Source organism: Andrographis paniculata, unplaced genomic scaffold (genome assembly GCF_009805555.1).
Source record: "Andrographis paniculata isolate CXL003 unplaced genomic scaffold, ASM980555v1 Contig22END, whole genome shotgun sequence".
Lineage (NCBI taxonomy): Eukaryota > Viridiplantae > Streptophyta > Magnoliopsida > Lamiales > Acanthaceae > Andrographis > Andrographis paniculata.
In genome coordinates, this window is record NW_026137513.1 from 2,112,514 (window position 1) to 2,128,557 (window position 16,044).

Genomic DNA, 16,044 nt, shown 5'->3' on the forward strand with positions numbered 1-16,044 from the left:
ACAAAAGGTTCTTTGAAAAGACAAGCTATATATTATTTGTTACAAATGATTTCATTATCAAAACCGTTACGAAAAGATATTGCAACTGTCAGAAAATATTTGCACCGTAATATTTGTTACGGTTATGTTTCGTTACAAAAATAAATTTTATTTTTTGTCGCGTCCAAGAAACCGTAACAAAAACTTCTCTCACGCGCTTTGACCACCATTATTTTGTTACGGTATTTGTTGCAACAAAGACTTTTTGTTACTTCAGTAAACATATCGGCTAAAATCCGCAATAAATTTGTCACAAATAGCTATTTGTCACAAAAAAATAAGCATTTGCAGCAATTTTTAATCCGCTAGAAATAGTCGATTTTTTGGTAGTGTCGTGAATTTGATTTAGAAATGCAAAAATTGGAGTTGAAAGTCTATTTAGAAGAAAAAAAAATTAATATGACCGAGAAACTGGACATCCTTCAATATTGGTGGAAGCATTGTCCTCTTTATCCGGTTATTTCTTCTATGACTCGTGATTTTCTTTGTATTCCAATATCGACGGTTGCTTCAGAATCATCATTTAACTTTAGTGGTCGTATTATTGATCGATTCCGTAGCGCAATTAAAAGTGAGAATGCTGAAGTTTTGCTTTGCTTAATAAATTGGATATACGGAAAAAAGGTATATTAAAAATATATATAATTTTTACTATTGTTATTTCTTTTTACTGTTGATATTTGTTTTAGATATTGAAGAAGCTATTGGAGAATTTCAAAATTATACCGATAATGTTTTATGCTATGGTACAAATGACATATCCCAAAGAATATGATCAAATTATATTGCATAATAAAGTATGATTATTGAAGAATTTTAATTCTCATTTGACAATGGTTGTTGTCCTTTTTATTGAATTGTACATACATATCAATTGTCAAATATATGAGATTGTGAATGAATTGAACAAGTTTCACTGCTTCCTAAACTATATTTTTTATTGATTATTTTTAATTCTTATTTAACAGTAATTTGTTAATTGTTGAAGTTATTTTTACATAAGTAGTGAATTTTTATTTTTTATTTTTAATGCTTCAAATTAAATATCTAATAGTTCTTTTTTGCAGGTACAAAGTTGATAATGTACGTACATCAGTGTGAGACCGGCATGACTGCTATAATATTTTAAGTATTTGATCTTTTATAATGCTTTGACATGTAATTTTTGGCATTTATGGAATGATTTTGATTTTTTGTTGTAATGCAATATTGATATTGTGTTAATAAATCTTTAACATGTTTTTATTTTTGAGGTGATGAATTACTTATTTTTAAATTTAATTTCGTACCATCGGTTCCAATTTAAAAGTAGTTGCATTTTTTTTTTTTTTAGATTGAAGGTTCTTAGTTCAATTGGAGATTCTATTCAACAATAACATATAGATAATATGTTATACAAATTTTTTTTTAAATAACTTGAATTCATTTAATTGGGATGAACGAAGGGATTATAAATAAATTTAATATAATATTTTAACATACAATAGAAAAAAGGAAAAAAAAAGTCTGGTCCGACTCGTCCCGATTTTACATCAAGACTCTCAGACCCAATTTCAAATTGGGTCATGTCTATCTGGCCCGTTTCAAAATTGGGCTGGGTCGGGCCGGCACAAATAAAATTGAATCGGCCCGAATTGCCACCACTAGTTTTGAGCTTGTCTAGGTACAACTTCTTATATTGTAGTAGGCACAATTTTCCGTATAACATTTCTTCGAGGCGGTTACAATATATATATATTTACGTATACAATAATATATAATTTTATATACAATAGTTATAAACAACTTTTACAAATAAATATTTATTTTACATATATATATACATTTATAATTGACTAATATTTATAAACAACATTTATCTATACATTTATATATACAACTACAACATTTATATTTACATATAGATTTATACATTGTATGAAAAATGACGTTTTGTCAAAATATTTTCTTATAATTTGTGGGATATGTGTTCCTTATTGAAATATATGTACAATTTGTATCTGAATACGGTGGCAAAACACACAAAAAAAAAAAAAAAAAAAAAAAAAGATTTTGATTTTGAAATATAAATTTCTTCAAGTATAGATACATACCTAGGGAGGACTGATTCTTATAGATGTACAACTTTGAGTTTGTATAGATATAAATATCTTCTATTGTAAGTACAACCTTTCACGTACAATTTTTCGAGACAGTTACAACACATATAGATTAATATATATAATTATATATACAAACTTATAGAAAAAAAGTTATGAATAGATATATATATATTTTTATATATAAATATAATTATAACGTTTACCTATACAATTACACTTGAATGAAAAATGATGTTGTATTGTTGAGATTTTTTCTTGTAATTTATAGGATGTGTGTTTTTTTTTCTTAAAGTATACGTACGCTTTCATTTGAATACTATAAAAAACCCAAAAATCTCAACTTTGATTTCGAAGTACAAGTTTTTTTTAGTACAACTACAAGCCTAGTGAGAGCCAAGTGCAATATGATTTTTACGTATAACAACTTTGAACTTGTGTAGGTACAACTTTATTCTATTGTAGGTACAACTGTCTTCAAAATTCACTGTTTTTTGCAGAAACATCCTTATTTCCGCTGAAAGTAGGACTTTTTGGCGTGGAATGTAATAGTTTTGGGTTACACATTTTCTTCATTCTTTTATTGGAATTATGATGATCTTCTTGTTGTCATTTTTTATATACATTGTTATATTACGGTAAAAAAATACTTCATCCGTTAAAAAACAATAGTTCCGTTTCTATTTTTGGTAACTAATTTCCCACATTTTCATAAAACCATCCTCATTTTTTCATAATAATTACATAAAATAGGAATATTTTAGTTTTTTCAAATAATTTTACACCCACTATTAATATAATACTATTATTTTTTAATTCTTGTGTCCATCTCAAGTGTCCATATTGCTTTGGGACGGAGGAAGTATCAACAATGTATTAAAACACATTAATCGTAAAAATCTTATAAACAACAAATATATATATAATAAAAATTATCAATAATTTACAATCTCAAGTGTAAAGATGAGAGAAAAATTGAACTACGAATTTCTAGCGAAAATTTTATGCAAACTGGTGACCTAACGCGTGCGATTATCATCAATGAGATTGGTGGATCAATTTTTTTTATTATTATTTTTTATGTTTGTTTAAATTTTGAATTCTAATGACATACAAGTAATTTAACATGATAGGGATATTTATATTTTTTAAATAATCATAAAAGTTGGAAGGAATAAATAATTTAGAATAAGAAGTTAATTGAAATAAAATTAGTAGTGTAGAGTTATTAAAATGTTGACTTGAGCAAATAGATTTATATGAAAGTGTCCCTTAAATATACCATATAAGTGATCCAAAAATTTTTGGGTAAACTGTTATTTTTAGTTCCGTAACTGGACTCTTTATTATTTTAGTATCTTAAGTGGAACATGTCGCAAACTAGTTTCATAAGTAAAGATTTTTCATTGTTTTAGTCCTCCGGCGCCGGAGACGCCTGCGTGGCTCGCCGGAGGCTACATGTCCGTCAGGTCAGCGACACTTGGCGGACACGTGGATTTTATTATTTTTTTCATTTTTTTTAATTTTTTTAAATTTATTTTAAATTTTATTTGACTTTTTTAATTTTTTTATTTGGTCCAATTGAAAAAAAATTAAAAAATTAACAAAAAAAAAATAATCCACGTGTCCATCAGGTATCGCTGACCTGGCGGGACGCCTGGCAGACACGTGGCTTCCGGCGAGTCACGCGGGCGTCTCCGGCGCCGGAGGACTAAAACAACGAAATTTTTTCACTTATGAGACTAGTTTGCGACATGCTCCACTTACGGGATTAAAATGATAAGAGGGTCCAGTTACGGGACTACAAAAACAGTTTATCTAAAGTTGTTATTAAATCAACATGGCGTTGCTAGCTCTCTAATCGCCGCCAATATGGCGATAATATTTATAAGTATAGACACCCAAAGTTATATTAATTATAATTAAAAACATTATTTGTGAAAATTGAAATATTTTTGTTAGATTCCAAATGGAAATTTAGATCTTAATTGTAGGATCTACTCATTTATTTAGTATTTTTTTTTTCTATTTAATCTTCACAATTATTATTAATATATCGGTCTTCGTCCAAACAGAAAATATACAGTTATTTTTTCGTATTGATATTTGAATATTAATTATTATATTAATATTATTATATCAAAATATAGTATAATTAAAAGATAATGATAAGATAATTTATTAGTCTCTTATAATAAAAATATAATGATATTTATGAAGTAAATTATACAAATATAAAAATATTTTTAATATTAAATATAATAATGCAATATGTTTACTTCTTGTTATTGGACGGAGAAAATATATATTTTAAAAATATTAATATAGACTATGGTGTTTAAATAAAACAAACGCAATATATGCTTAAACGGAAAATTAAATTTGGAATAAAATTAGGCATTACATAAATATGTTATAGATAAATATGTTTTAGATAATATATATATATATTTATATTTCATTATACTTGTATACTGTAAATACAATACAAAAATAATAATAAATATGACATTGTGTTTATGTCATAGTTTGTGATGTTTTTTTTTAAAATAAAATTTTATATTTGACCATTCTTATGTTTAAACAATATTTTTATTATTATCATTATGCAATTTTTTATTGTTTTTGATAAAAACATTATATCAAATTAATTTTTTAAAAAAATAAAAAATATAAAGAATTTACTTTTGTAATTTGGTGTTTTGATATTTTTATAATTGCTTCTATTATCGTGTTAATTTGATTTAATTAACAAATATCTATAAAAAAAAAAAATAAATATTGATATAATATATAACACATATTTAAATAATATATTATATAGTTACATATAACAAAATATATTTTACTTTCAACAAACTATATTATGATTTTAACACTACAATAAATTGATCTAATCAGCAAATATTTATAAAATAATAGTAAACAATAATATAATGTATAACACATTATATAATAAAATATATGTTATCTTTCTTGTGGCGATTTATTAATTATTTCAAGTTAATATGTTAGTTTGTTAATATGTTATTCATTGTGTGATAATTTACTAATTATTTCATGTTAGTTTGTTAATTTGATCAAATTTAGTTTTTTAATTTGGTCAAATTAACACCATATTAATTGACAGCCTTTTTTAACACTAAAAATTTTGAATGGTAACAATTATTTGATATTGTAGACAAAAATATTGTATTATATTTTTATAAATACAAAATCGTACAAATTACATTTAATTTAAATATATGCGGGTCCTATTCTCTATTCGGATCCTATGATTATCTTCCCGGGTCGATTCATTTTTCCAACTTGGATTTGGATGACTTCTTTGATCCGAAGAGATTTTGATCTTCGGTTTGACTTTTCCAGCTTTTGGAGGGTTTTGGTATCTGTGTCAGCGATTTTGATCGTCGACTTTGGATTGAAGTCTCCTTTAAATCATCTGATGGAATTTGATCTTCGAGGGGATAGATTTGGTGCTTCATAACGCTTTTGACGGTGTGTCCCTTTGACTTTTGGATCAAAGAGGGCCGAGTTTGCATTTTTGATAAAGAACGCAATGAACATCTTAAAGCTTTGAGAGCGACTTTGGAGGCTCTTCCTTAACTTTGACGGATTCCTCAATGGCTTTGGGAGGTTTGATCATTCCTCCGGCTCGAATATACGACGAAGAACGTTAATTTCATCGATTCGTCAACCCATATTGGATCATTTGTCCAAATTGGTGACTTTTCGACGAAAAACGTTTCGAAGAACACAAAGAACAATGAAGAACATTACAGAGAGTCTCTCGAGATTTACCCTTACGCGAGTCTTTAAATGAACTTCAATGTGTAATGAATTGGCCAAGACTCCTATTTATAAGGGAGGTTAGCCTTGGCTTCCTTTTCGAATAGTGCCACATGTCGCGTCTTGATTGGTCAATAGGAAGGTATTTTATAATATTTCCTTTTCCATCGGATGCCGTTTTCCATTCTTGACGGATTTAATTGTGCACTTTTCTTTCTCACCAAGATCTTTATATCATTGTTTTTTTTTGGAAAATATTAATTTATTTATATCATTGTTTTTTTTTGGAAAATATTAATTTATATACTTTCTTTATTAACAAGATCTTTATATCATTGCATTTTTCGGAAGATATTAATTTATATACTTCCTTTATTGACAAGATTAATTTATTTTGTTGTCAAATTTATTATGACTCTATTTATATACGTAATATTTGTACGATATCTTCCATGTACAAAAATTAACACATGTGAATAATTAAATACCATATACTTATTTTATTGAAAATTCTTTTTTTCAAAATACATATATTTAATTTAATTTAGACATTTAATTATTAATGTCTACATATATATATTATATATAAATATATATATATATGTACGAAGAATGGATGTATAATGTAATATTTTGTAAATTACTTTTAAATGAATAGTAAAAACATGAGAGATCAATGCACCAAAAACACAAGCAAATTAGAGTGCAAATTAGAGTTTGTTTGATCATTGTTTAAAATTGAATATTTACTTGAATTTTTATTTAAATTGTATTTTCATATTATATTTTATAAAAAAAAAAAATAGTGAGTTATTATATGGCCGAATCTAATATCTGCAAACTAAGCACAAGTTCAACCTCCACACCACCAGTATTTTACGAGATATGTTTTAATTATTTTTATTATACAGCTTTTACAATTCCTTGTAAAAATATAGTAGTATTATTTATTTTTACATATATCATATTTAAACTATTATTCAAATAAAAAAATTAAAATTAAACTCTGAATCATTCCTTGTAAGAGTATTTATTTTTACAGATATCATATTTAAACCATTACTCAAATAAAAAAATCAAAACTGAACTCTGAAGAAACATACTGAAAAGACTTATATAGGTGTTTTATTTGTGAAAGATTTGAGATTTTAAATAATAAAAATTTTGAATTAAAATAATTATTTAATATAATATTTAGAAAGTTAATTTTACCATTTTATAAAAAGTAAAAATTTGATTTAGTGGATATCAAAGTTGAAACCTCACAAATAGAGCCTATGTATATATATAGATATATATGTCAATTCTTTTAACTATACACTTTCTACATTCTTAATAAAAACACTCGGATTTACATAAATGATTACATTCAACAATTATAAAACAAAAACTTCCAAACGCACGCAAAAAAATACCAATAATGCAAAATTGAGTCATACCTATATTTAGGTAGGGGTGTTTTTACTGTTTATATTCGTATACTCATTCCAACAGTGGCTGCAGGTTTCCACATCATTAAAAAAAAAAACCTTTTTACTTATATTTTCTTTAGCTATGCCGGCCGAACCTAATACCTTGCAAACTAGATTCGACAGGCAAGTCACACTAGGCGAACCATGTGTGGCAGGACCTGAGACGTTGGAGGTTTGAACCTATGACCTGATGGTCACATGCACAATCCCCACCTAATATACTCTTATTATTATTTGGAATTGAAATGGAGTAATTGTTATGTACTACAGTAGTATTTTTCTTAGTAATATTTTGATGGGTTATAAAATGATATGGATTAGCATAATTTGTAGTATATTTATAAATGGTAAAATAATATTGAGTCAACATCAGATCTGAACGGGTTTAATTCATTCAACTGCATGCATATTCCACTATAGCCTTTTCTAAATTCCTTTGGCATCTTTTTGTGTTTCTTTCCCCATATATTTATTTATTAAATTCACAGCTGGGAATGGGATTCCTATCCTACAAATACAAAATAAACAAACTCATCATCGACAATAACTAGTTGATTGAAGCTACACATTCTCACTGTTTCCACCTTAAACATCCTACCATACCAAACAACTTGGCTGCCTCTTCACAGATGCACTTAATAAATCTCTCTAAATGTTTATTTATCCAAAATCTCCCAATTTCTTTTTTTCTTTTTTTTTTTTAAAAAATTATATTTTTTTCTCTAAAAACAAAATACTCTCTAAAAATTTATTTTTATTTTTTAAGTAAAAAACTCCCACTGTCCTGAACCAAGGGACCCTTTGAAATTTTATAGTAGAGTAAATAATATATCTGTAATTTAGATAAAATTTAAAAGTATTTGGATATTGATATATAATTGTTTTTACTAAAATAAAAAAAAATATTTTTGAATAAAACAGACAAAAATGATAAAAAGAGTTAAATATTTCTATTTCTATTTCTATTTTTTTTATTTAACTTAAAAAGTAAATAAGGAGACAGAAGGTATATTTTCCCTATCACAAAATGAAATGTTTGTTTGAGGCAATGGCCGGGCAGAGCTCGAAATTTTTGTACAATATCGATAAGTAGACTGGATCATAATCCCTAGCAGCAGAATTTAATTCAAGGAATCCGAACTAAGTAAACAAACAAATTCCGAATTTTACCATAGAGTCGAGGGTAGGGGAATGCCGAATTTTCTACAAAAATTCTCACCTGAAACTTAAAAATATCTTAGCACAAACAATTTATCAGTGAGATTCTCGTTGTAATGTTGCATGCACGTAAAAGATGAACAAAAAACTTGGGTGGGAAAGAGAATCGAATGCGGGGCAGAAGAGTCTAGATATAGCTGGTAGAAGATCAAGGCATGAAGCCTTTTTTATTTAGATAATTATTGTTCTGCATCATGTCTACAACTACACATCTTGGGTGTTTTTTGAAATGAACAAAGAGAGGTAGCACATAAGATATAGGACAAACCATAGTTTTTATTAAGCCATCCCTCCGCTTGTTGCCGTCCTTATTATCTGGAACAGCGCTGCACATCAACAAACACAAGGTATTAACTAATTGAAAGAATAGTGCAAATAAACAATATTAGAGGAGGATAAGGGCACAGCAAGAACATGTGTACATAATTCCAAACTTAGCTACACCTAGCAACAAAAGATTATCGACACAAGAGGATTGTTCGACATTTTTATATTACATAACATTATAACTATGTTCCACCATTTCAATTCAAAAGCAACAAAGAAGAGTTTTTAAAATGGCTGTCCAGTGTCTGAACAAGAATTTAATCATGTATATTATTGTAATTGGTCAGACTGGAACAGAGATTCGATATGTTGAGTCAGGACTAAAACATTGGTTGATATCCAAAATCCAATAATGTCAGGTTTGGGTCAACAAAATGGCACTGATTTAATTGGTAATGAAGAAGGGGGAGATTAGTGAATCCTTACATGATCCGATGACGACAAAAATGAAAAACCCAATTAGGACTGGGCCAACTGGAAGGTTACTTCCCTTCTTGGTGCTAGTTTCAGGAACAGCGCCACGCTTGGTAATATTCTTCTGAAACTTCTCTATCTTTCTGTCAGCAAGTCTCCTTGAAGTTGTCTGAAATGATGTGAGAATAAAAAATTAAAGAAGACTCATGCTGAAAGGAGAGATTATCAAGTTATAGAGACAATTAGGGGATAGAGATCATATAATACAACGAGAACAAACTGTAAAAATCAAATGCATTTAACAAAGGATGTTATTAATTGTAGCAATTCAGATCAATATCTCAAAACAACTTAAATTTAATTTAAAGCAACTCGAACAGCTTTATCAAAAAATTTGCAAGTGAAACCTATAATAATCATAATGTCAAAATGCATTCAACCAGGCTGTCCTTTTGAATAAGCAGTATTCCAATTAATTGCTTAACCAGGTGTGAAATTTTTTATTATTTTTTTATTTTTTATTTTATTCTTATAGTATTCCCACAACATAGTCCTGTAAGAGTGGCCATGTTGGTTAATTAACGGGCGAAATTAAGAACAGGGTTTTAAACCACCTCTAATAGAACGTGATTTTATCTGCCTAAAACCACAAACTGGATCTCTCTCTTCCTATCAAACCACCCAAAGAAAGCCTTATCTATCACCAAAGGACATAAGCTTCTCTAGCGTCTGCTGAATTAGGGTTAGGAGACAGGCTATTGCTCGAGGCGTTCTAATTTGTTTTATATTCATAATCTAACAGGTGCAAATCATGCAATTCAAGATCAGGGAACAATTATGCCCACGGTTTATGATAATATTCGAGTTTACAGGTCCTACAAGCTGTAAGTTTCTTCACCTAACGAAGAACCGCACCTCCACCTACTCACAAGATCTACATTCTACCACAGCAGTAATCTAAAATTTAATGTATAGTCAGTCTAACTACGCAATAACTTTCCCAAATTCCAAATAGTGATCCATTTAGAAGCAAATCAACATGTCGGTTCCACCGCTTTTTAACTATCTAATCTAATTCGCAAATCAAGCCTCGAATCGTTAAAAAGTAGTTCAAAACACATACACTTAGGTAAGATCCACACAGAAACGCCGTCGAAACCGCTAGAACATGAAATCAACAGACAACAAACTAGGTTAAAAGAAATCACACAATCGCCCATCACATTACACCAAAATTTTAAAAAGCGCAAGGTACGCAAATCCAGGACAAATCAGAACAAGACTATCAAAATTTACCATTGCTAGGATGAGATCGGATAATTGATGACCAGGATCGCCGAAGATTCAAGGTCGATTTGGGTCTCCGGCGAGACAGCTGGACAGAGATCCCTTTGTTTACTCTCGCCGATTATTATTATTATTATAATCCCCAAATTACGAATGAGGCAGAGACTTGGGTGTTTGGGGTATTTATAGACGGGGGGCGTGGCGTGGCGTGGCGTGGCGAAGTCTCGTCATCGAGGCTCGTGATTGGAGTCCAACGCGTTTATTTCCTACGTGGCGATAAATCATTGGATGGCTTCTTCTGTGCTGGCAACATGCACTCCAGCTTCTTGTTTATTTATTTATTTTTTTAAGGCGGCAAATCTAACTGTGATTAATTTTGGTTTAAATTGTAACTTAGATTTAAATTGTATTTTTAAGTATAATTTTTTTATTTAAAAATACATTATATCTTTATTAAAAAAAATAATTGAGATAATAATATTTTTTATTTATTTTTTAAAAAATAAATATGAACAAACACACTCCTAGTTTGTTTGATTAAATTTGATTTTTGTGAATTTTAATTTAATTTATATACTAATATAGTAATATTTTATGAGAACTTATTTAGTTTTTGTTTTAATTTATATGCTTTTTAAATTTAAATTGTGTTGTAAAATGTATACCTAGGGTGTGTTTGTGTGGAGAATTGGATTTTAAATACACTATTTTTTCCATTTTTTTTTTTTAAAAATATCAAATCAAACCTCTATTTTTCATTTTTTATATTATACTAAAAATCAATTTTACACTCAAAACATCACATTAACACCTATTTATATCACATTATACAACTATTCAAATTCAAAAATTTTACTATTCAAATCTCAATTCAAAATTCAAACCTCAAAACAATCTTCAAACAAAAGAATCGACGAGGTCGAGAAGGAGTTGCGTGAAGAGTTGATGAAGTCTCTCGCGGAGGGAGTAACACACCCCTAGTTTAAGCACACAATTTTTTACCTACATGTATCTATAAAGGGTAAATTATATAATACCCTTTGTGTTTTAGTAAAAATATTGTTTTATTTATTGCGTGAAACTCCTTGTGTTAATGTAAAATTTGCACGAAACAACCTTATTGTCCAAAATTGATATTTGATTCTAAATAAAGACATAAATTATACAAGTTTAATACAAATAAACAATCCAAAATATCTTAAATAATTTTTTTGAATAAAATAAATAAATAAATAAATAATTGATTAATCTTGATTTTATAGTTTTTGAAAACAAATTGTTATCTGATTTTTATAAAAACTATAAAATTAATTATTGATCAATTATTTATTTATTTATTTATTTTATTCAAAAAAAATTATTTAAAATATTTTATATTTTATATTTTTATAAAACTTGCGTAATTTAAGTCTTTATTTAGAATCAAATATCAATTTTGGACAAGAAGGATGTTTCGTGCAAACTTTACATTAACACAGGGGGTTTCACGTAATAAATAAAATATAGGGTGTTTTGTGCATTTTTACTAAAATACAAATGTGTATTATATAATGAGTGAAATGAATCCATACACAATTCTCTTCATTCTCACTTTGCGTGCTTCTCGATTTCTTTCTACACATTCATTTATTACTAATACATGCATATCTTTATTACATATATATATATAACCATACATACAAAGTTATATAAAGTATGGACATTTTGATCTTTTAAAAGTAGTTTTACACCCACTATTAATATAGTACTATTATTCTTTAATTTTCGTACTCATTCCAAATGTCTCTATTATTTTGAGACAGAGGGAATATTATTTTGAGAAATTATTAGTCATTATGATTTTCTTCAATTTCACGGCTTCGGCATGGTTCGAAAATAGTAGATCTTCATTAGTTATCAATAAAGTTTAGTCTTTTGGTACTCTTAAGTTTTCATAATATCAAATTGATCCAACCGGCCAGATCTTAGCGGAGGAGGAATGATGCTAATAAATATGCAACGCATTGAAGCTTTTGAGGAAGCCTGGAGGAACTTCGAACAGGCGTGGAAGCACAACAGATAGGATTGTCGCGCCTCGAATCGAAGATGGATAGACAAGTTGATACTCTAAAGACAAAACTTTTAACAGTCATGCGGGATACGATTGTTGGGTAGTTTCCACATGGGCCGTCTGCCACACCTATCAGGGGCTCGATAGCTGCTCAGGGAGATATGGCAGAAGGAGGAGAGGTAGCGGATTTGTCAACAAGGGCTGCCGGCATCAGCGGGGCAAAATGTTTGTTTAAGAATGTTGGAGGAACCTGGACTTCTCATCAAACCGATTTCAAGCTTAAGGATGCACAACTCCCTAGCTTTGATGGCCACGACCCCTTGGGATGGGTTGCTAGGGCCGAACAACACTTTGTATTACACGGAGTCCCCAAGGAGATAAAAGTGACTCTTGTGTGAGTGGCGATGGAAGATGTGACGCTCCATTGGTCCTATTGGCATATGATGAAGCATGTTTCTGCCTCCTGGATCGAATTCTCATAGGCATTGATTACTAAGTTTGACAATCGATTCATTGGGAATCCATAAGAGAGGATGGTAATAAGGCAAATAGGTTCTGTTGACGAATATATCAATTTATTCACTGAACTTGCTACTTAGGCTCAACCATTGAAAGAAGCACAAGCCTTAGGGTGTTATTTAGGGAGCTTGAAACAAATTATCAAAAATAAACTAAGGGTAGTGGAGCCCCCGGATCTCAAACCCATAATCTGTGTCAGTAGAAGCATTGAATGGGAGTTGAAAAATGGAATAGAATTTTACTTGTGAAAAAAACCTCTTTGACATTACGAAGTAACCTGGTTAGGCGGGTTGGAAGCAATATCTCTTCAAACACAGTTGGAGAGGTAGAAAACCGTCATTCGACTAGCAACAGTATTGCAGGGGGGTGGTAGCGATCAGTCACTTCAACCCTTTCCTCGCGGGGAAGCACAAGAAAATTAAGCCGCGATGAGTATCGCGAGTGTCAAAAGAAACGCCTTTGTTATAAGTGCAAACAACCTTATAGTCTACTCCACAAATGCGAAAGTAAATATTTTAATGTCATGGTGAAAGATGATTTAGGCAACTGGGTTGCGGAGTTAAGTGAGATAAGGGAGGGTGAATTTACTGAGGAGATGAAACCTAACTTGGAAAGTACGAGAGCATGCTCGAAATTGCGTATACAATTCGATGGAGTAGAAGTGCAGACAGATTGTCACATATTTCCTCTTGGTGGGGTGGATATAATATTGGGTGTTGCATGGCTCTAGATACTAGGAAAAATTCAAATGGATTGGGAAGCTTTGGAGATGCAATATTACTTAATGGGGCAGCATATGGATTATCATAGTTTACGTCATCTGCTCTCTCAGAGGATTGGTACTTATGCTCAGCAGTCTTGGATAGTCAAACTTCTCAGGTATTCCTTCGATGTGGTTTATAAACCAGGTCGTATCAATGTTGCTGCTGATTCCCTCTCCCATCGACATGAGCTTTCATTGATGTCTACTGATCATGCACAGAGGCTGGTTCCCACCGAAAAAACCAAGTTTTTTGCGATTTCTTCATTTCAGTGGCCAGCTGGAGACGAGCTCGTGGCCGAGGAAAAATATGACCAGGCATTGTAGACGATTATCCAAGATCTTGTCTCATAAAACATATCGCATTCCTATTATGAATATTGACAAAGAATTCTATTGTATCGGGGGCATCTGGTGTTGTCGGCAACATCCCCATGGATAGAAAAATTGTTTGAGGAATTTCATGACACCCCACTTGGTGGTCATGCGGGAGTACACCACATCTACCGATGATTGGCAGATTATGTGTATTGGGCAGGAATGTATCGCCGAATTTGTGAATATGTTGAACAATGCCTCACTTGCCAAAAGGCTTTCTCCTGGAGGCTTCTGCAACCCCTCTCTATCCAAGAGAAAGTTTGAGAAGATTTAGCAATGGATTTCATCACCGGCCTTGCTCAATCGTTGGGATTCTCTTGTGTCTTGGTATTCATTGACCGATTTCAGTAAATATAGGCACTTTATTGCACTACGGCGCCATTACACCGCCACGTCCATTGCCGAGATCTTTGTCAATGAAATAGTTCGTCTACATGGAATGTCGTGTACAGATCGTGACCAAGTTTTTATGAGTTGTTTATGGCAAGAGATGTTTCATTTGCAGGGCACAAAATTACTTTTCGGCTCAGCATACCACTTGGAAACTGATGGCCAAACTGAAGTCTTGAACCGCACACTGGAGACATACCTTCGTTGTTTTTGCTTGGAATAGCCCTGAAAATGGGCAGCTTGCCTTTCGTGGGTTGAGTTATGGTACAACACCTCCTTCCACACTGCTGCTGCCACCACCCCCTTCTCGACCGTCTATGGCCGACCGCTCCCCACACTGTATAGATGAATGTCGAGTTGCTGCAGATTCAGAGTTACTTGGCGGTTGCGTGGCAGTACTATGACGGTTGAAACACCACTTAGAACGTGCTCAACAACACATGGTCCTAGCAGCCAACGCCATCACCGTGAGCTCACTTTCCAGGTTGGTGATTTGGTATTCTTGAAGGTCAGACCCTTTCGCCAGGGTAGCTTGCGCTAGGGCATCAATCACAAGCTCATGCCCAAATTTTATGGACCATTCCGCGTCATTCGCCGCGTGGAAAAGGTCGTATATAAGCCGCATTTGCCGGCTATTAGCCGTATCCATCTTGTGTTTCATGTATCTCAACTTTGTCAAGTGTTGGGCGATCATCCAATCGAGCCTTATTTACCCGACAACCTAGAGGTCGAGTAGCTGCATGTTTACGATCCTGAAGTTGTTTTGGATAGACTACTAATCAAATGTACCTAATGTATAGTTCCTCAAGTCCTGGTTAAGTATAATGTTATATATTTATTAAATATAAAATTATTATTTATTTTAATTTTTTGCTAATATTATTGAACAATTGTGAACAAATTCAAATTAATTTGTGAATCTAATGAACTAAAATTTGTGTTTGTATTTGATTTACTTAATTATTTTTTATTTTTTATCCATACGCACATTCTCATGTATTCTATTAAGATCAAACGTTTAACCTCAAGGTTAAATTACACTGTTGATTGATCGACTTTAACTTTAAGAAGAAATATTAAAATAGTGTTTAAAAACTAATTTATTAATACCTTTTAATTGCAAATAACAATTTTAAGTATTTAGTAAATTAATATTTTTAAAAAACCTTATTTATTCTAAAAGCTAATTTCTAAAGCACCTTATATATAAGCATGAAGATTCTATTTTTTTTTTTTTTTATTATTCTTAATTTGACTGTATACATTAATATCTTATTAAAATATCATTTGTTACATTTCACT

General features: G+C 30.6%; 1 protein-coding gene across 1 annotated transcript; it reads right to left on the reverse strand.

Annotated features, from left to right (window-relative positions):
• Nucleotides 1-8,751: 8,751 nt before the first annotated feature.
• Nucleotides 8,752-10,799, reverse strand: LOC127245659 (uncharacterized). Its single transcript, XM_051266662.1, has 3 exons — nucleotides 10,655-10,799; nucleotides 9,371-9,527; nucleotides 8,752-8,943 (listed from the first exon to the last, which is right to left on the reverse strand). Exons 1-3 carry the CDS (start codon nucleotides 10,655-10,657, stop codon nucleotides 8,897-8,899), a joined length of 207 nt encoding a protein of 68 aa, XP_051122619.1. The 5' UTR covers nucleotides 10,658-10,799; the 3' UTR covers nucleotides 8,752-8,896.
• Between the last annotated feature and the right edge of the window lie 5,245 nt (nucleotides 10,800-16,044).